This window comes from Aethalodelphis obliquidens, unplaced genomic scaffold (genome assembly GCF_003676395.1).
Source record: "Aethalodelphis obliquidens isolate GAN/ISIS:26980383/991018 unplaced genomic scaffold, ASM367639v1 scaffold30, whole genome shotgun sequence".
In the NCBI taxonomy this organism is placed as follows: Eukaryota; Metazoa; Chordata; class Mammalia; order Artiodactyla; family Delphinidae; genus Aethalodelphis; species Aethalodelphis obliquidens.
In genome coordinates this window covers 4,727,654-4,747,993 of record NW_020837974.1, presented here as the reverse complement: position 1 = coordinate 4,747,993, position 20,340 = coordinate 4,727,654, and the positions used below count along the sequence as shown (strand labels likewise).

Genomic DNA, 20,340 nt, shown 5'->3' with positions numbered 1-20,340 from the left:
TCATTGCTGGGTGCGGGCTTTAGTTGGAGCGAGCAGGGGCTACTCTTCCTTGTGGTGCACGGGCTTCTCATTGTGATGGCCTCTCTTGTTACGGAGCATGGGCTCTAGGTGCGTGGGCTTCAGTAGTTGTGGCACACAGGCTCAGTAGTTGGTGGCTCATGGGCTCTAGAGCGCAGGCTCAGTAGTTGTGGCGCCTGGGCTTAGTTGCTCCACGGCATGTGGGATCTTCCAGTACCAGGGGTCAAACCCGTGTCCCCTGCATTGGCAGGTGGATTCTTAAACACTGCGCCACCAGGGAAGCCCCCAAACTCTGTTTTTTGGGTTTTGTTTTATTTATTTGTTTGTTTTTTATTCTTGGTCTGAAATATTTTTATTTTGCCTTTTTTTGAAGCTAAACTTTATTTTGAGGTAATTTTAGATTTACTTGCAGTTGTAAGAAATCACACAGAGGCCTCCTATGTACCCTTACCCAGTTTCCCCCAGTGGTGACACTGTAGTTCAGTCTCACAGCCAGGATATTGATATCGATACAGTCAAGGTACAGAACATTTCCATCACTAAGGATCATGTTTCCCTTTTATAGCCAAGCCCACTTCACTCGTGTCCCCACCTCCTCCTTAATCCCTGGCAACTACTAGTTATCACTTCTATTATTTTGTCATTTCAAGAATGTTACATATGTTGAATTATATAGTAGGGATTGGCTTTTTCACTCCACATAAGTCTCTGGATATTCATTCACTTTGTTGTGTATATTAATAATTTGTTCCTTTTTATTGCTGACTAGTATTCCATGGTATGGATGGACCACAATTTGTTTAACCGCTCATCCATTAAAGGACATCTGGGTTGTTTCCAGTTTCTGGATATTATGAATAGAGCTGCTGTAAACATTAGTGTGTAGAGCATATGTGTGAACACAAGTCTTTATTTCTCTGGAATAAATGCCCAGAACTACAGTTGCTGGGTCATAAGGTAGTTGCGTGTTTAGTTTGGTAAGAAATTGCCAGGTAGTTTTCCAGAGTGGCTGACCAGTTTACGTTCCCACCAGCAGTGTATTGCGCTCCAGTGGCTCTGCATTGTTGCCAGCATTTGGTGTTTCACTATTTTTCATTTTAGCCATACGGTAATGATGAGTATAATGATATCTCATTGTAGTTTTAATTTGCATTTCCCTAATGCCTAAAGGTCTTGAACTTCTCTCCATGTGTTTATTTACCATCTGTATATATCCCCTTTGGAAAATATCTCTTTGTGTCTTTTGTTCATTTTCTATTGTGTTCTTTGTTTTTATATTGTTGTTTTGTTCTTTATATATTCTAGATATTAGGTCTTTTTCGGATGTATATTTCCAACATTTCCTGCCAGTTTGAAGCTTGTCTTTTCATCCCCTTAACAGGGTCTTTCACAGAGCAAAAGTTTTAAATTTTGGTGAAGTCCAATTTTTCCTTTTATGGATTGTGCTTTTGCTGTCAAGTATAAGATCTCTTTGCATAGCCTTTGATCCTAAAGATTTTCTCCTATTTTTTTTCCTACAAGTTCTATAGTTTTACATTTAGGTATGTGATCCATTTTACGTTAATTTTTGTATAGCATGAGGTTTAGTTTTTCTGTCTGTGGATGTCCAGTTGCTCTAGCACCATATGTTTAAAAGGCTATCTTTCCTTCATTAATTGCTTTTGCACTTTTGTAAAAAAATCACTTGGGTGTATTTGTGTGGGTCTATCTCTGGGTCCCCTATTCTGTTCTGTTAAGGTATGTATCTGTCCCACAACACGGTTGGTCTTTGTTATTGTAGCTATGTAATAAATCTTGATATCAGGTAGAGTGAGTCCATCCACTTATTCTTTTTCAAAATTGTTTTTTTCTATTCTGGTTCCTTTGTCTTTCCATATAAATTACAGAATAATCTTGTCTATATGTACAAAAAAATCTTGTTGGGATTTTGATAGAAATTTTGTTAAACCTGTATCTCAGTTTGGGGAGAATTGACGTCTCTACTATGCTGACATTTCCAGTCTGTGGATGTGGTGTGTCTCTCCATTTACTTAGATCTTCTTTACTTTGTTTCATCAGTGTTGTGTAGTTAATCAGCATGTTTTGTTTTGTTAGATCTACACCTAATCCTTTTATTTTTTGAGGAATTATAAGCATCATTATATTTTTAATTTTGGTGTTCACATTTTTATTGCTGGTATATAAAAATACATTTGATTTTTGTATATTGACCTTACTGACTTCACTTAATATTTCTAGGCTTTTTTTTTTCTTTTGGGAGTCCTTGTATTTTTCTATGTAGAGAATCATGTCATATGCAGATAGGGACATTTTTACTTACTCCTTACTGATCTGTGTCCTTTATTCCCTTTTCTTGCCTTATTTCACTGGCTAGAACTTCCAGCAATATGTTGAATAAGAGTGCTCAGAGCTGACGTCCTTGCCTCATTTCTGATCTTAGGGGAAAAGCATTCAGTTTGATGTTAGCTGTAGGTTTTTCCTTTTTATCAAGTCAAGGAAGTTCCCCTGTATTTCTTTTTTTTTTTTCCTCTTCTATTTCTGTTTTACTGATTCCCGCTTTTTATCTTGAATGAGTGTTGATTTTTGTCTATAGCTTTTTCTGTGTCAAATTGATATGATCATGTGAATTTCTTCTTCAGCTTATTAATATAGTGGATTACACTGGTAGATTTTCCAGTACTGAGTCATCTTTGTATCTCTGGAATAAACTCCGTTTGGTCATGATGTTTATTTTTATATTTTGCTGAATTTTTGTTAAGGATTTTTACATGTGTTCATGAGATATGTCGCTCTTTAATCTTCTGTTTTTGTACCACCTTTGTGTGGTTTTGGTATCAGGGTAATACTAGCTTTATAAAATGAATTTGGGATATGTTAACTCCTGTTTTTCGGAAGAGATTGTGTAGAATTGATGTAAATTCTTATTTAGTGTAGAATCCATCAGGGAAACTATCTTGGCCTGGAGATTTCTATTCTGGGAGTTTTAAAATTGCAAATTTAATTTCCTTAATAAGTATAGCGCTATTGCAATTATTTTATACTGGGTGGGTTGTGGTAGTTCACTTCTTTTGAGGAATTGGTCCATTTTTCCAAAGTTGTCAAATTTATGTGTGTGAAGTTATTTATAGTATTCCCTTGTTATCCTTTTGATGTCTGCAGGGTTGATATCCTTGTTTTTGCTTCTGATATTGGTATTACTGTAAATTTCCCTTGCAACACTGCTTTAGCTGTGTCCCAAAACTTTTTTTTAAATTAATTAATTAATGTATTTATTTATGGCTGCGTTGGTTCTTCGTTGCTGCGCACGGGCTTTCTCTAGTTGTGGTGAGTGGGGGCTACTCTTTGTTGTGGTGTGCGGACTTCTCATTGCAGTGGCTTGTGTTTTTCGCAGATCACAGGCTCTAGGCACGCGGGCTTCAGTAGTTGTAGCATGCGGGCTCAGTAGTTGTGGCTCGTGGGCTCTAGAGCGCAAGCTCAGTAGTTGTGGCACACAGGCTTAGTTGTTCCGCAGCATGTGGGATCTTCCCGGACCAGGGCTCAAACCCAGGCCCCCTGTATTGGGAGTGTGGAGTCTTAACCACTGCGCCACCAGGGAAGTCCTGTAACTGTTATTCTTATTTCAGGAGTGTGCCCGTTATTTATAATACCCCTTGATGTATATATAGAGTCATATTTTGCTAATTTGGAGGATTATCATCTGTTATCTTTCAGGTCATGCAGAAGGATTTTGTATGATGTGTACAATGCAGGCTCATATCACACAAGTGCTGAACCATCCTGGGGATGTTATTAAACCGATGTTTGTCATTAATGAGATGCGGCGTAAGTATCCTCTATAGTAGTTTATATTAGTATTTGTTAGCTAATTGGTCTTAATGGTCTAACTGGTAGATGATGAGCTCCTTGTGTATTACAACAAACAGCTTATTGTATATGTATATGTCTTTAATGAATAACAGGTTTTTAGTAAACTATTTACTATATAAACACATTTTGAAACCTAAAGTAAAAGATGACAATATAGTAAAGAAGGTGGTATTCAGTTTAATATATAAACACATTAAAAATTTTTAAAAACTCAATTTATTAATAAAATCATTGATAAGTTTTACAGTGTTTTTCTCAGATATTTGGATTTCTATGCTAATACTAACTCTAATATTGTCCCACAGGTTTCTTTAGTTTTCAGTTAGTTTTAATTCAATGAATGAGTAGTACACTATACATAGTGATGGGAATTATCAAAATAAAGTTAATTATACTTTTAAAGAAAATTTTATACTCATAACTTAGCAAATTTGTGGATAAATTTCACTTTTTCTATACAATTTTTAAATGACTTTAAAATTTCCTCTTGAATTGTAATGATCCTGATAGGTCACATGAAATATTTTTATGCACTTTCTGTATGTTTTTTGCAGTAAGCTTTTACATCATCTTAATTAACTGAGTTGGAATAAAAAATGCTTGCGAATAAAACAAAAACCTAACTCTTACTCTGCTGTCTAGCTGGGTAATTATAGGGGTGGATAATTACACAGTGACAATTTATAATCTTTTTGCCTAAAAAGCTGCTGAAGATAAAGAGGTGTTATATTGGCCCTTGGTACTATTAACAGGCCAGAGTAGACAATGCAAAAATTTTTTAAACATTATAGGATCCCGGCAGAATTTTAGCCAGGGGTGATTTTGTTTGTTTAATTACGTGTATATATTACACACACACACACACACACACACACACACACACACACACACACGACAGGCATGTCTAATATTTTTAAACTTAGTCTTTAAGAGAATGTCATTGTGTGTATATACATACATCCATGAACATACACCGCCTGCTAACTCCAAACATATATGGTTGAATAATGAAATTGTCATTTTTGTAGGTCAGAACTGGTAGAATATTGGCAATTTCATATGATTCAAGTTAATATATATTTATATATATTCATACACATTAAAATTCTATGTATATTGTTTATACTTTTGTGTTGTTTTTCATTATTATGTAATTTTGTCTTGCGGCTGTTTAGTCAATTAGAAATAGGACCAAGGTGATACTCAGTGGAGAATATAGTGTGTTCTCTAGGTTATTGGGATAGAATTTAGATAGGTTCACACATTTATGTTTTACATGGATTCTCTCAGGGAGATCTAGGGCCAGATTTAAGATGTGTGCACTGACATAACATTTGGGACAAATTTTTGAAACAGTACAGCCAAAGTTGAATTTATTCAGGTATCATTTTATTGCTGAAGACATAGAGTCTCTGGGCTCTCAGCAACTCTAGCCCATGTGGACTTTTAATGGTCTAAAGGGCCTGTCCTAGCTGTTCTCAGGGGAGCTTATTAATGCTGTTTCCTCATAAAATAATTATCGGGTATTTTCTAACCAACGTATTGACATAAGATGTAACTTTTGGGGGAGTACAGCCCCGCATGTCACGTGATGATAAAGCTGTGTCTTTACTCGAACTTTATAGGCATAGCTAGGCACTTCCGCTTTGGAAGCCAAGAAGATGCCCATGAATTCCTTCAGCACACTGTTGATGCTATGCAAAAAGCATGCTTGAATGGCAGCAACAAGTGAGTACACACAGCATCCGTCAACCCCCATTCCCACCCCCCGCCTACCTCGCTGGCTCACCAGAACTCAGTCTAGCCTTTTACGATGGGTGTGCAGAGCTCTCTTTCGGCCTCAACTTTTGACTTTGCGCTGCCTCTTCCTCCAGTGATTGGCATTATTTTCAAATGGTTGAAATTTTAAAAGGTGTGCTTACTATAATAATTTGGATTTAATTACAGATGTCAGGACATGAATATTGGTCTTGACATGATTTAATTTCTGGGTATCATCATCCCTCTGCAGGTCAAAACTAACCACTTCTCCTTTCTTGTGCCAACGTTTTCTGAGTTGATCTCTAGACTTTAAAATCTGTATTTGTTCCCTGTGTCTTTCTCATTCTGGTCACTTACCAGTTTCTGCAGTTTCTTCTTTAAAATCTAAATGTGGGCTCAAGAGGAAGATTGGAGAAACAATTAGATAACAAGTCCTAACCCACTTGTATTGCCTCAACACACCCAGCAAGTCTCCCATTCCCTTCCCACTGCCATCAGCACTGCCTCGCCCAGGCTATCCTTGTCAGTATGACAGTAGCTGCAGAACAGGGGAGAATGCTCTGTGTTCCCTGCCTTCACCGGCAAGTCCTCACACTCGGTGTCACAGTCCTGCTTTAGGGTGACTTCCTCTTACTACTTGCTTCAGGGCCAGATTCCTGACTTAATTTTGAAGTCCCTTCTTAATACCAGGCTACCTCTTTTCCTGCCTCACCCCAAACCCTCACTGTGTTCTGATGAGGCAAGGCTATTCTCTGGCTGTCACACATACTGTGCAGCTCTGCTGTTTGAATTCTCGTTCTTTTATAGATGTACATGCTTTTAAAATCTGGTTATAGCCTCTGTCGTTCTTGTAGAACTCTTCTCTCATTTTACTGTTTGACTTTTTCAGATTAGACAGACACACTCAGGCTACCACACTCGTTTGCCAGATATTTGGAGGATACCTAAGATCTAGAGGTAAACTTCTGTTTAAAGGTTGATAAGTGTGATACAGTATGTGGTTTAAAAAATGCAAAGGATAGGAAAGGGTTAATAATGGAAAGTGTATCTCCCTTCCGGCCCAGACTCCCATCCCCCATCCTCAGAGGCAGCCCCTGTCCCATTCCAGTAGTTTCCTGTGCATGAGCAGACTGGCTTCTTTTCACATTGGAAACCTTTTTACATTTCAGCACATATAGGTCTAACAGAGTCTTTCACAGTTGCAGTAGTATTCCATTTATTTTAGTTCCCTATCAGGGAATTTTTAGATTGTTTCTAATTTTTGTTGTTGTTGTTACCATCAGTGCTTCATTGAACATCCCTGTATACACATGCCTTTATGTCCATGTAAAAGTGTATATACACAGGATAATTTTTTAGAATCTCCTTATTTTGATAACTTTGACTCTGCCGTGTCACTCTTCCAAGAGCCTATGCCAGTTTCCACTCCAGCCAGCGGCGAGTGTGCATCACATTAGTGCCTCTCACTGTGTAGTGGTAAAATGGTTTGCCCAATGTGATAGAGAAAAAAGTACCTTGTGTGTTTTATTTTGTGATAGTATTTATATGTTCTGTCATTTCAGTAGTTGGTATTGCCATGCTGATTATACTTGGCTTATCCTTTGCATTTTCTTTTTATTTCAGTCAAATGTTTAAATTGCAAAGGTGTGTCAGATACTTTTGATCCATATCTCGACATAACATTGGAAATAAAGGTAAGTTTGATAGTTGTTGTGGTGGTGAAGTTAAAAAAAGTCAGTCATACTTTATGTATGTATAGTTCACTCATAATTTAGACTACACTTGTTAGAGAATATAAATTGAAAATTTTAATAGGCTAGGACTTTACTTAGAGGAGATTATTTAAGCTTTGTATTAGGCATCATAAAAAACTTGAAACGTTTAATAATTTTATCACCCTTTGACTTTTCACTTAATCTTAATAAAACCAGATTCTGATGCCTATATTAGCCAAATTTAGGTGGTGGTTATTCTTTAGGTGCTGTTTTGCTTCTTGCATTTTCTAAACTCCTATTTTTTGTTGTCTTAAGCTTTTGTTTTTCTGATTACAAGTGTAATACACGCTAGTGACAAAAATGAGAAACATTGCAGAGACGTGTGAGATCCTATCCCTCAGAATGTACTCTTGTTAACAGCTTGATATAAACTGCTTGCAGAGTATTTGTTTACTGTTTATAAAAATGGGTGCATACCTTCAGTCTGTCTGGCCACTTCCTGTCTTCACTGCATTTTGCTTGGGCTTCTGTGTGTTGTGCTTCAGCCGATTTACATGCCTGACTCCTTGCTGGTAGATACTTCATTCGTTTCCAGCTTTACACTATTTTAAATAATGCTGCAGCAAGCAAGCTCTTCACATATTTTTGCTGACTTTAATCTGCTCTTTTTTTTAATGGGAGGGGAAATAGCTTGGTGTGTACATGTATTAATATAAAACTGAACGTCATAATGAAAGATTTTCTTTTTACATAAAAATTCACGTTTGCTTTTATACTTTCGAGTCATCTCTTTTCTTTTTCCTAACAAGCGGCAATGAGTGGTAATGTGGTGTTGGTGCTCTGTCCCCAGGCTGCTCAGAGCGTTAATAAGGCATTGGAGCAGTTTGTGAAGCCGGAACAGCTCGATGGAGAAAACTCGTACAAGTGCAGCAAGTATGACGGGTGACGCTGGAGGCCGCATGGGGGGCGGGGAGGCTTGGTTTGAAAGCGTTCGGTGTGTCTGCGTAACCCAGGGCTAGATTCCCGTTACCGTCTGGGAAGACCCTGGGTCTCTCTTTCCCAAGGGCCAGGGCACTCTGTGTCTCAGTGTTTACACTCTGCAGAGAAGTGCACTGAAGAATGGGAGATGGGGCCTCGCTCCTGGGGAGGTGGGTGGGAATGGAGAGGTAAGGTCAGTGCTGCCGCGTGTGAAGCTTGGCTGCGGCAGTGTGTGTGTCGAGCAGCATCTACATGGACTCCCCTGTGTGAAAGGGTTGGGGTGGATGGGGAGTCACTTTCTCCCAGAGCAGTTCAGGGTCTCTCTTAACTGCTGGCTGTCTCCCAGGATTTGGGGCAGTATCAGCTAGAAACCTCGAATTTAAGTTATTCTTTAATGTTTCCCCAGCAAGTCAAGAGAGCCTATTTTTTTAAAGGGGGGCAGTGTCTTTTTCTTTCTTTCTTTCTTTCTTCCTTTCTTTCTTTCTTCCTTCCTTCCTTCCCTTTCCTTTCTTCCTTTCCTTTCTTTCTTTCTTTCTTCCTCCTTCCTTCCTTCCTTTCTCTTTCTTTCCTTCCTTCCTTCCTTTTCTTTCCTTCCTTCTTTCTTTCCTTCTTTCTTTCTTTCCTCCCTTTCCTTCTTTCTTTCTTTAAAGATTTATTCATTATTTATTTATTTAATTTATTTTTCGCTGTGTTGGGTCTTAGTTGCGGCATGCAGGATCTTTCATTGCAGCTCACAGGCTTCTCTCTAGTTGTGGCGTGTGGGTTTTCTCTAGCTGTGGCACACAGGCTCCAGGGCACGTGGGCTCCATAGTTATGGCATGCAGGTTCCAGAGTGTATGAACTCTGTAGTTTGCGGCACGCGGGCTTTCTAGTTGAGGCGTGCGAGCTCAGTAGTTGTGGCGCGCGGGCTTAGTTGCCCTGCAGCATGTGGGATCTTAGTTCCCTGGCCAGGGATCGAACCCTCGTGCCCTGCATTGCAAGGCGGATTCTTTACCACTGGACCACCAGGGAAGTCCCAAGAGAGCCTATTTTAAGAAAGCCCTGTTTCATATGTTCTAAGTAGATTTTCATTTTAAGTCAGGTAATACAGGTAAGCGTTGTTATTGAATATAAGCAAACCTCAGGGATACCGCAGGTTTGGTTCCAGACCACCACAATAAAGCAAATCTTACAATAAAGTGAATCACATGAATTTTTTCATTTCCCAGTGCATAGAAAAGTTATGTCTATGCTATACTGTAGTCTAAGTGTGTAATAACATTATGTCTAAAAAACAATGTACAGACCTTCACTTAAAAATACTTACTGTTAAAAAATGCCAAAATAACTAGAATAGTAACATCAAAGATCACTGATCGGGCTTCCCTGGTGGCGCAGTGGTTGGGAGTCCGCCTGCCGGTGCAGGGGACGCGGGTTCGTGCCCCGGTCCGGGAAGATCCCACATGCCGCGGAGTGGCTGGGCCCGTGAGCCATGGCTGCTGAGCCTGTGCGTCCGGAGCCTGTGCTCCGCAACGGGAGAGGCCACAACAGTGAGAGGCCCGCGTACCGCAAAAAAAAAAAAAAAAAGTCACTGATCACAGGTCACCATAACAAATATAATAATAATGAAAAAGCTTGAAATATTGCAAGAATTACCGAAATGTGACACAGAGACACGAAGTAAGCAAATGCTTTTGGAAAAACGATGCCAGTAGACTTGCTCCATGCAGGGTTGCCACAGACCTTCAGTTTGTGAAAAATGGAATATCTGCAGAGGGTAATAACATGAGGTGTGCCTGGGTTCATTTTGTTGGGGGAGACGGCTCCCTTTCCTCCCACGACCATAGGGATTTCTCCTTTGTTTTAAACTTCATGGACATTTCTAGTCTTTACTTTCTTCCTTTTGTATCTGGGCTTAGTTTTCACAGTATTATACCAGCCAGTTTTTCAGTTTGTTTTCCATTGAGAGAAACTTATATTAATCTAATTTTTAAAATACCAGTGACCTGTCATACCTGACATTTCAGAACTGTCCTTTTTCTTTCATGCTAATTAAGCAGTTTCCCCCATACTTTAAATTTTAATATTTTCACTGTTGTTTGAAAAGGGTGGTATTTCTCATCTCATAGCCTTCTTTTGGAAACTTAATTTAGAATGTTTCAGAGGAATAACAAGGGAAAGATTAAAAAAAAAACATATTAATCTTAAACATCTGTTTCTGTTTTTTTCCAAGGTGTAAAAATATGGTTCCAGCTTCGAAGAGGTTCACTATACACAGATCTTCTAATGTTCTCACACTTTCTCTGAAACGTTTTGCAAATTTTACTGGTGGAAAAATTGCTAAGGTATGTAGATAATATTATTATTATTATTATTATTTTTTAACATCTTTATTGGGGTATAATTGCTTTACAATGGTGTGTTAGTTTCTCCTTTATAACAAAGTGAATCAGTTATACATATACATATGTTCCCATATCTCTTCCCTTGTAGATAATATTATTAATAACCGTTTATGTTTAGCCTTTCAGGGCTTAAGTGTCAGTAACTAAATTGAACCGTTTTATTATCTGATTTTCTAAGTTCTTCCAGCACTTGGTAGTAGAAAAAAAATGTCGAAGAATTGAGCTAGTAGTTTGGTATGTGTGTTTATGAGCGTATGTGTTTTTTCTGTATCCTTCAGCTGGCTAGACTTTCTGAAGATAAATTGATGATTATTATCTTCATTTGGGCTTCACAGTCAGTGCAGGTGACGAGTGGCTGCAGGGAGTGAGCTTGTGTCATTTGAATCCAAAGAGGGTTCCCAGTCACATCCTGCCATTCTTTCGTCAGAGCTTATTTTTATTCATTTGTTTTCTGACTGGTAGTATACTGAATTTTCCCATCGTCTTCCCACTTTCTGAAGATTGAAAGTGGTCAGAAATCTAGTAATATGCAAAAGAAATCTGTTCCCGAACTGTTAAAAATAAGACTGTCTGGACGCTCAAATCCAGGTTGTGATTGTTACTGTCTCCTTCGATGGACTTGGAGAATTCACTTACTGTGGATCCTTACTTGTTTAAAGGAAATAAAGAATACAGTGGGATTGCATTAAACACACTGAGGTTCAGGTGTGCTCCAGGTTGATTCTGTCTTTTGAAACGAGGTTCAGTGTGCTGGTTTTCTGCCAGAACGCAGGGCACAGTGCTCTGGGGTCTCCTGTGCCCGTGCACATGGGATGACCTGCACCTTCAGAAATGACGTTCCTTTTTCCTCTTTCCATTCCTGTGTAGGATGTGAAATACCCTGAGTATCTTGATATTCGACCGTATATGTCTCAGCCGAACGGAGAACCGATCATTTATGATTTGTATGCAGTACTGGTACACACTGGTTTTAATTGCCATGCTGGCCATTACTTCTGCTACATAAAAGTAAGCTCTGTGGATTTTGCTAATAACTATTTTTACAATACACTGGAAGACAGCCCTGGCATTTTGGGGAGGAAAGGTGGGGCTCTTACAGGTAAAATGTGAAAGCCCATTTTCCTTACATCTCTGGATTGGTGTTCCCTATTTACCTAATTGTATCTAATATCTCTTTTATTGGCTGTTTTGCAGGCTAGCAATGACCTCTGGTACCAAATGAATGACTCCATCGTATCTATCAGTGATATTAGATCGGTACTCAGTCAACAAGCTTATGTTCTCTTTTATATCAGGTATTGTCAGGAAAGCAAATTTTCATCTTTTCTGTTATGTCATCTCTCTTCCTCTCATCAACATATTTAAATTCAATATAGTTTGTTTAAACAGCATCTCGATGGTGGGGAGAGTAAGGAAGGTGGTATTCAGTGTGGATCATGAGTTTGCTTTAGCTCCCAGCTCTTTGGCAGGTTAATAAAGAAACGTGCAGAAGAAAGGGAAGGTGGCAGTCTCAGAGGGTGGGCTTCTGCTGCTGCTGGCAAACCGGGTGGGCCAGCGGGCCTGGGAGGCAGTGAGCGGAGGCCTGGAGAAGGGGACTCTTGAGTACCTGGGTGTGGTCACCTCTCAACCACTGAGCACAGGCAGCCAGCCACCTCCCTGGGCCAGGCCTGGGCCAGCACCAGCACCCCTGCTGCTGCTGGATATTCTGACTTGCTAGTTCCATTTCTGGAAATGTAGGGCCTTGGAACAATCTGATGTGTGCTCCAGTGCATTCATTTGTAGTAGCTGGAAATTAAGAACATCATGAAATTTCCATCAATAGCAGAAGATCATATAAATTATAGCATATCCATATGATGAAACAATGCAGCTGTTAAAAGTGATTTTTATAAAGCTTTTTAAAATGATATGAGAGAGTGCTCCACATAAGGAGGATAAGCAGTTTGAAATTTTACACACTGATACTGAAGAAATCAGTACAGGCTAAAGCCTGGAGGAAAATCCACTAAATCTGAATAGTAGACGCCTCAAAGCAGTGAGGGGAGGCAAAGTGTTTTTGTTTGTTTCTAACTTTTCAGGATATTACAGATTTTTCTACAATGGTATGTATTTATAATTAGAAAAATAGAAATAAAAAAGAAAAGAAAAATAGCTTTCAAAAAATTAAAAAGTAAAGAACAGTAGCTTTCAGATAGTGGCATCCTCAGAATACACAGTTCACAATACCATTTGCCCAGTGACCTGTTATCTCCCGATCTGAGCACCCGGCGTTGGCCTGGACTTGATGGGGACCCTGCGTGTAGCTCTGCACATCATGTCACCTGTTACCTGAGGGTGGGGTGTACGTGAGTCTCTTTTGGGGAGATGTCCCATATCACCTTGAGCACTGTCACTCTCTGTCCCCAGGTCCCACGATGTGAAAATAGGAGGTGAACTTACTCATTCCGCCCATAGCCCTGGCCAGTCCTCTCCCCAGCCGGTGATCAGCCAGCGGGTTGTCAGCAACACACAGGCAGCATCCGGGTTCATCGGACCACAGCTTCCTTCTCACATGATGAAGGTAACGTTCCACGGGTAGAATGTCATCTTTATGTTCATCTTTCCAGCCCTCTAGTTAACACTGCAGTGGTTGTCATGACCTCATCTACAACTGAATTTCTTGTCCAAAGAGTTTATTCAAGCTGTTGATTATATTTCAAATATACAGAAAATCTCCAAGTATGAACATAATGATCAAGAAGAAAGTCTGGTGTAAGTCTATTTAGACGCTAGAGATTTTAGCTCCCACCTTGGACTTCCGTTCACTTAATGGATTAAATATTTGGGGATTCTTGATCAATGCTGGCCTCCAGGAAAGTGATGCTTTTACAGAAAGAACACTTCAGTCGTATCCGTGTAGCCCTTTCAGGAGTTTGGCATTTTCTCTGTGCCGTCCGGCTGGGTCTGATCACACTCCCTCATGGCTTCTCAGGGGGAATGGAAGGTATGCCTGGTTCGTGTGAAGCTCTGAGTCCTCAGTGGAGGCCTGGCTTTTTGCTTGACGTAGGTGTTGAGATTGTGGACATGTTGGACTTGTTGGAATAGCCTGTATACACCTTGGAATAATCCTTTCACCTGTGCCATAGTGTCATAACAGCCTTCAGTTTGATAGGGAGTCACAGATTCAGTGCCTTAGGGAGCTGGACAGGCAGCAGGTCCTGCCCTGGGCTCTGCCTGAGTGAGACCTCAGGACACGGCCAACTGGAGAGCACATGCCCTGTGTGGAGGGGCCACTGCTGTTGCTTTTTCCAGAAAGGTTTGTGGTGGGCAGGCCCGCAGGAGAGGGGGAGGGCTTTCTAGGTGCGTGAAACTTGTTATTCACAGAAGAAAAAGATAACCGAAGTGGGAGAGGCCCACGGCCTCAGGTTTCTGAGTCTGCGACTGTTTCTGGAGCTCTCACCTGGCTGTGGTCTGCTTGTTTCCAGAACCCACCTCATCTAAACGGGACAGGACCCTTGAAGGAAATGCCGAGCAGCTCCATGGCAAGTCCTAACGGGAATTCCAGTGTCAGTAGGACTGGCCCTGTTAACGCCTCGACATCTGTTCAGGACTGGCCGGTTAACAGGCCCTCAGTTATTCCAGAACATCCCAAGAAACAGAAAATCACGATCAGTATTCACAGCAAGTTACCTGTGCAGAAAATGCAGCCACAGCCTACTCTCCACAGCAGCTCTTCGGAGAGCGCTAACAAGCCCGCCCCCTCCTCTACCATTACGACTTCTACTGCAATACAGTCTACCTCGAGTGCCCCCGCGATGCCCGCGTCTAGTAAGGTAACGAAGCAGATCGCCCTGAGGGAGTCCTGCCCTGAGCCTGTGACGAACGGCAGGTCCAAGCTGAGCTCCGGCGTGCTGGTCCCCTATGGCGCCGAGTCGTCCGAAGAGTCCGACGAGGAGGCGAAGGGCCTCGGCAAGGAGAACAGTCTCCGTCCCGCCGAGAGCGCGCGCGCCCCTGCTCCGCTTGCCGAAGATGTCGGGGCCTCTCCGCACAAGCTCCGAGAGCCCGTGGCTCTAAATGGTGCTACCAGTACGGACAGTGACCCGAAAGAAAACAGCCTACCCTCGGGTGCTGCCAGCTGCCACATCCAGCCTGCCCTACACTCAGAAAACCCCTTTTCTAAGGCAAACAGTCTCCCTGGGAAGGTGAGTGCGCATCGGCCGGGGCTGGGGCGGCCTTTGCTTCCACCCTTGTGTCCGCGGGTCACGTGGCTGGGTTTCAGGTGGCCCCCAGAGTTGAAATCTCTCTGTTTTTTTATGGTAGTTGATGCCTGCTCCTTTGCCACTTCTCCCAGAAGACAAAATCTTAGAGACCTTCAAACTCGGCAGCAAAGGGAAAGGCTCCACAGATGAGATGAGGTAGGATACGGTCCCAAGGCCGTGGGACGCGGGCCGGGGAGTCACAGCAGGGCCTGTGGGTGCAGCCGCTCTGGAAGTCTTAGGGTGAACCTTTTGGACCCTGGAATGATTTGAATAACGATCTGTTGAACTCATTCATGTTCCTTTTAAGAAAGTAAACACGTACAGGGTCTGTTAGTCCAGCTGACGCCCGCCCCCCCTCGCAGCACCCCTCCTCTCTGGGGCCCCTCCTCTCTGGGGCCCCTCCTCAGCCCCCGGCTGGGCCTCCCGCCGGCACCGTCCCACTCAGCCCCCCGTGTGACAGGCACCTGAGGAGGTGTGAAGGGGTGGCGCAGGGCTTCTCGACTGTCTAATAGCGAAGCCTTGGTTTTGCTCCCTTTAGAATTCTGAAATTAAATTCCTAGTTAAGATCGTCTGTCTCCACACTTAAAAAAAAAAGAAGTCAGTGCATTGACCTCAACGTCATGTGATGGGAGTAGAAGGAAGGGTGGCGTGTCGCCACGTGAACAGCCCGGGAGACGGTGCCACCGCAGGACGCGGGGTGGGCCAGCAGCTTGGCGCCACGCACAGGTCGCATCACGCATGTCAGCGCCGTGACGTCCTCCTGGTAGACGACTTCTGGCCAAGCTCTGACCAACCTGAGATCAACACCCTAGTGGTGTCTGTGAAATGGCCAGTAATAGAGCCGGGATTTTCACCCACGTGAACGTTGGGACATGGGCTGTTCTGTGGGACTGCCTGCCTCACCCCCACCCACTGGTGCTGGTGAGGCTCCCCCATCGTGGGGCTAACCCAAAAATGCACCCCACATTTCAGAAGGGCCCTGCGGGGGGCGTGCTTTCACCAAGAACCACTGTTAGTAATGCTCAGAAGAACGAGCAAAGAGCACGCACTCCCAGTCGACCCTGGGCACTTGAACACTCAGTCCCTGGCAGGATAGCTGTCCTCCTTTCTCTGTCCTTGTCCGGCTTAGTTGGTCTTCAAATGTAATGTGTGTGAGAATTGTGACAGGTGATTGTGTAAGCAGTCAGTCCCCAGCTACGCACGTTTCCTAACCTCACGTGCAGCCTTGAACACGTCACTGCCACGCTCTAGATCACACGTGTCTTCTCTCTCCCAGATATTTTCCCGCTGCAGAGCGGGCCCGCTTTAGGGTTTTTCTTGCTTTCTGGCAGCTTTCGTTAACTTCGAGACTCCATCAGAAGCAAGGCAGAGTTCTTTTACTACAGAAAGTGTTTCTAAAGCCTCAGTGATTCCTCACAATTTGCAGGTAATTCAGGGAGCTCTTGGCTGTGTCTGGAGGTAGCTACTCTAGCTCCGAGGCTCCAGGAAAATTCAGAGAAAAGGGATCCAGAGGAAAAGTAAGAGCCCCATCGTTACTTGACTTTTCTGATGGTTCGGACTTGGTTATTAAGAAGAATTAGAAGTATATCTGAAAACAGAAGGCGCCTAGAATTGCGGAATTATTATTGCTGAAAAATGGGGTAGGCTTGATACAAATTTTTACATTTTTATTTAATGAGAAAATTTGAAGTTTCCAAAAATGATAAGCCCAGTTTTAGGTTTAAACCAGATGTAGTAAAGCCATAAAATATTTAGTAAATGAACGATTTGAAGTGTTTGTCCCTGTAAGCCAGGAAGCAAACAAGTAAATGGCTAATTTCTTTCTTTCTTTCTTTCGGTGGGGCTGCAGTACAACTGGGACAGAGGAGAGGCCTCTGCAGGACCCCAAGGCTGAGCTGGAGGCTGGCAGCTCCGCTCCCGATTCCTGTGAGAACCTAGAGCTGGTCATGAGCCTTAGCAGCAAATTCAAGAAGGTTTTGTTGCCCTCAGACGCCAGCATCAAACCTACCAAAGAAGAAGTCTCTGAAAACATTTTGGCAAAACCCGAGGAGGCTTTGCCGAGTATCAACACCTTTTGTAACACCAACAAGGATACCCTCGGGGGTGACCAGCTTCCTAAACCGTGTGACCCAGGGAATTTAACAAACGATCAGAGCAAACCGTCCCAGGACGTGAAAGGGACGTCACCAGAGCGTCCCCAGGACCCGGCGGCAGCAGAAGCCGCGGGGAGGCTGAGCCCGAGCCCCTTGTCAGGTATCGAGGGCGACTGTGAGCCTGAGCCCTTGGGTCACAGCAGTCGGGACAGAGGCACGGATGTGGAGGGTCCCCCTAAAAGCACAGGGGTGTCCGCAGATGGGGTGCCCTCTCCGCAATTAGACAGGATCGCAGAAAACCGTCCAGAGGGGGTCCCCGAGCAAAGTAACGGTGAGAGAGGTGAAGACAGTAAGGCCGGGCAGAAGGTCCAGGAGGCTTGTGCAGTGCAGGAAAAAACCAGCAGCCTCAGAAAGGTTGACCGAGGACATTACCGCAGCCGAAAAGACCGATCGTCCAGCGGCGAGCACGCGCGGGACAGCAGGAGCGGGACGGAGGAGCAGCCTCGCCGGAGGCGACCCCACCATGAGTGGAAGCGGTGCCGGTCCGAGCGGCCCGAGCCCTGCGCCACGGCCCCGCACGCCCCCTGCCCCGGTTCCCTGGCCAGGTCCGGCCACCCGCGCTCCCGGAGCATGGGGGCTCCCGACCAGGAGTGGGGCCGCTACCACCACGCTGAGGCCGAGCACGCCTGGGCCCGGGAGAACTACCCGGACGGGATGCGCTGGGGGCGGTTCAGGTACCACCACGACAGGTACGCCTCGTACCCGGCCCGCGAGCCGTGGGAGTGGAGGCCCCTCCACGGCGAGCGAGAGTACGACCGAGCCGGGCCCTACAGCGGCCGGCCCCACAAGGACCACTACAGAGGCCGGAAGGGCCACGAGCCGGCGGCCAAAGAGAGGGACCGGCACCGCATCAGCAGCCCCGGGGCGGGCCCGGCCCACACGCCCCCTCCACACCCTGCTGACAAGTACGCCCACGACAAGGCTGCACTGGGGGCTGAAGACAGAGGCTGTGACCTCGCCGGTCAGTTTCACGAACACAAAAACATCAAGTCACGAAAACGGAGGTACAGTAGTGTAGGGGATAAAGACAGCCACGTAGAAAAGAAAGCCTGGAGAAGCTTACAGAAGGATCCTTTAGAGGGGCCTAAAGTGAAGAAGCACAAAAAATCAAAGAAAAAGAAATCCAAGGACAAACACCGAGAGCGGAATTCCAGGTGAGGGCGTGTGTGCTTGGCGACAGGTGAAGGGCTGTGTCCTGTGTATGTGACTCTGATTTGTACTTTTTATCCCTGTGGGTTTTGGACTTCCCTGTTTTTATAGATTCCTAAAACTTAGCTCTGTGTTAAGCTGGATCTTATTTCATGGTATTTTAAAATGCCCGAAAACCATCTTTTAAGATGATGTTGCCGTTTTCAGTTAGTGCTTTTTAACTTCTAGGAGTAAGTGTGCAGTGTTTGGTAGATAGATAAAACTTGGGATGTTTTGACTTCACAGTGATTGTTAATATATTTATTCACAGATTTAGTTATATTTTCACATCTGCTGATACTTTCTTTACCCTCAGTGACTACTGCCTCGTGGCAGGAAATGGGAGGCCGCCACCCTGTTGAACATGCCTGTGACCCAAAGGGCTGAGACACATCGTTTGTTGCATTTGCCTCTGTCTAGTTTTCTGTCTCCATTTCTCAGTTTGAAATCTCATTGGGACATTTGTATTTTTAAAAAGCTAAATTGGTCAGTAGTTTTCTTGAAAATGACTTCTCCACGATGAGAGGGGTGAGCACACACACGGTTACTGCGCATTGCGTGCTACACGTTGGCGTCTCGTAAAATCGAAACCCTGGGAAGAGGTTACCAGGAGGCATAGGTAGAGAGTGTGGTTACTTGAAGGAAAAGGAAATCAAACCTCCTTCCCTCCTATGTGCCTGAGACACCTGGCAAAAATATTTTTTCCTTCAGCCACTAGTTTCAGGAAAAATTGACGAAATCCTTCCTCTGGTGTTCTGGCCATAGCTCCCCTCCCAAACAAAGCTGAAGGGCATCGGTGGGGAAAGGTTGAAATTGGTGAACTTATGACCCCAGACTTAAAAAATTATTACAATGAAAACAACGCATTTTTCATTATAGGGTTTACCTGTGTTCACGTAATGAGTGTCAACAGTAGTGAGTATAAATCGAAGACCAGTTCTCTTTGGGGTGGTTTGCTTTTCCGGTGGTTTGAGTTCTGGCTTTTTCTTCTGCAGGCGGCAGCAGTACTCAGACCTTTTGGTAACGCACTCTGATGCCGACCTGCACAACAGACACAAGAAGAAAAAGAAGAAGAAGAAAAAGAAGAAGCACTCAAAATCAGAGAACTCGCTTAGAGATTCAGAGCCACTCTTGCCCGAGGCCACCAGCTGTGAGACTGTGGACCATTTCCAGGGAGCGGACAGCGCTTTCCCCCTCATGGCCAGCCAGCCTCTGGATGGTGTGGGACCTTGCCCTGAGAAAACAAAACATTTCTGGATGGAAACGAGGGATGACAGGTGTCATCTGTCTAAGTGTGGCCAGGGTAAGAGGACATACTTGGAACTGCGAATATAGAAACTCTTTTCTTTGGAAAGGGTGGTTAACACAGGGAAGGAGCCTCAAAGGGCATAGGAGGTGTAAGTCCCCTCTGAGCTCCCCGCCCTGTGTCCTCTGCCCGACGGCTGGCCCGAGGCTGCTGTGGCCGGTCTCGACGGTTAGCCGTGCTGCCGCGGCGCTTACTGGAGACCTGAGTTACGCGGAACCGGGAACCTCTGGAATTGATGGCTCTGAGTGTCTGATTGTGGACCAGAACTTCTGTTTTTAAGCCATTTTTGATAGAAATGTTGTGGTACATTCTTTCTCTCCAGAATCCTTAAGCCTTTGGCATTGTGAGTAGAACCTAGAACTCAGTTTGGTGACTGGCTCGCTGGACGTCATGCTTCAGGCCTGCGTTGGTGAAGCTCAGGCTCCTGACGGGGTGCCCTGGGTCACTGCAGGCCTCTGGGCTCTGGGATTCTTGTCTGCTTTGCACAGCTCTGCCTTCCCTTGTAACTTCCCAGCCTTTTCTACTCTGATTGCTCTGAAAGCAGAGCCCCCCTTGCTTCCTCATCTGTTCCGATGACCTTCGACCCCGGAAGGAGTGCTGAGCGTTTTTGAGGGGGCCGGGGGCCCCCCTAGGGCAGGGCTGGACTGGCCGCCGCCTTTGCGCGGCCTGACGGTAAGGAAGGATTTGACGTTTTTAAATGGTTGGAAGAGTCAAAAGAAGAATATTTCATTT

General features: G+C 44.0%; 1 protein-coding gene across 3 annotated transcripts in view; it reads left to right on the top strand.

Annotated features, from left to right (window-relative positions):
• USP42 (ubiquitin specific peptidase 42) overlaps positions 1-20,340 on the top strand; it is a 36,220-nt gene that overhangs the window by 12,641 nt on the left and 3,239 nt on the right. For 2 of the 3 annotated variants that reach the window (XM_027125708.1, XM_027125709.1), the window contains exons 4-16: positions 3,730-3,840; positions 5,511-5,613; positions 6,536-6,603; positions 7,270-7,340; positions 8,212-8,294; positions 10,552-10,663; positions 11,591-11,731; positions 11,918-12,018; positions 13,130-13,283; positions 14,188-14,904; positions 15,023-15,117; positions 16,811-18,268; positions 19,298-19,605. In XM_027125708.1, the coding sequence (XP_026981509.1) occupies positions 3,730-3,840; positions 5,511-5,613; positions 6,536-6,603; positions 7,270-7,340; positions 8,212-8,294; positions 10,552-10,663; positions 11,591-11,731; positions 11,918-12,018; positions 13,130-13,283; positions 14,188-14,904; positions 15,023-15,117; positions 16,811-18,268; positions 19,298-19,605 (3,522 nt within the window). Of the gene's footprint in view, positions 1-3,729; positions 3,841-5,510; positions 5,614-6,535; positions 6,604-7,269; positions 7,341-8,211; positions 8,295-10,551; positions 10,664-11,590; positions 11,732-11,917; positions 12,019-13,129; positions 13,284-14,187; positions 14,905-15,022; positions 15,118-16,810; positions 18,269-19,181; positions 19,218-19,297; positions 19,606-20,340 lie in introns of those variants that run through there. The other variant, XM_027125710.1, reaches the window with a different exon arrangement.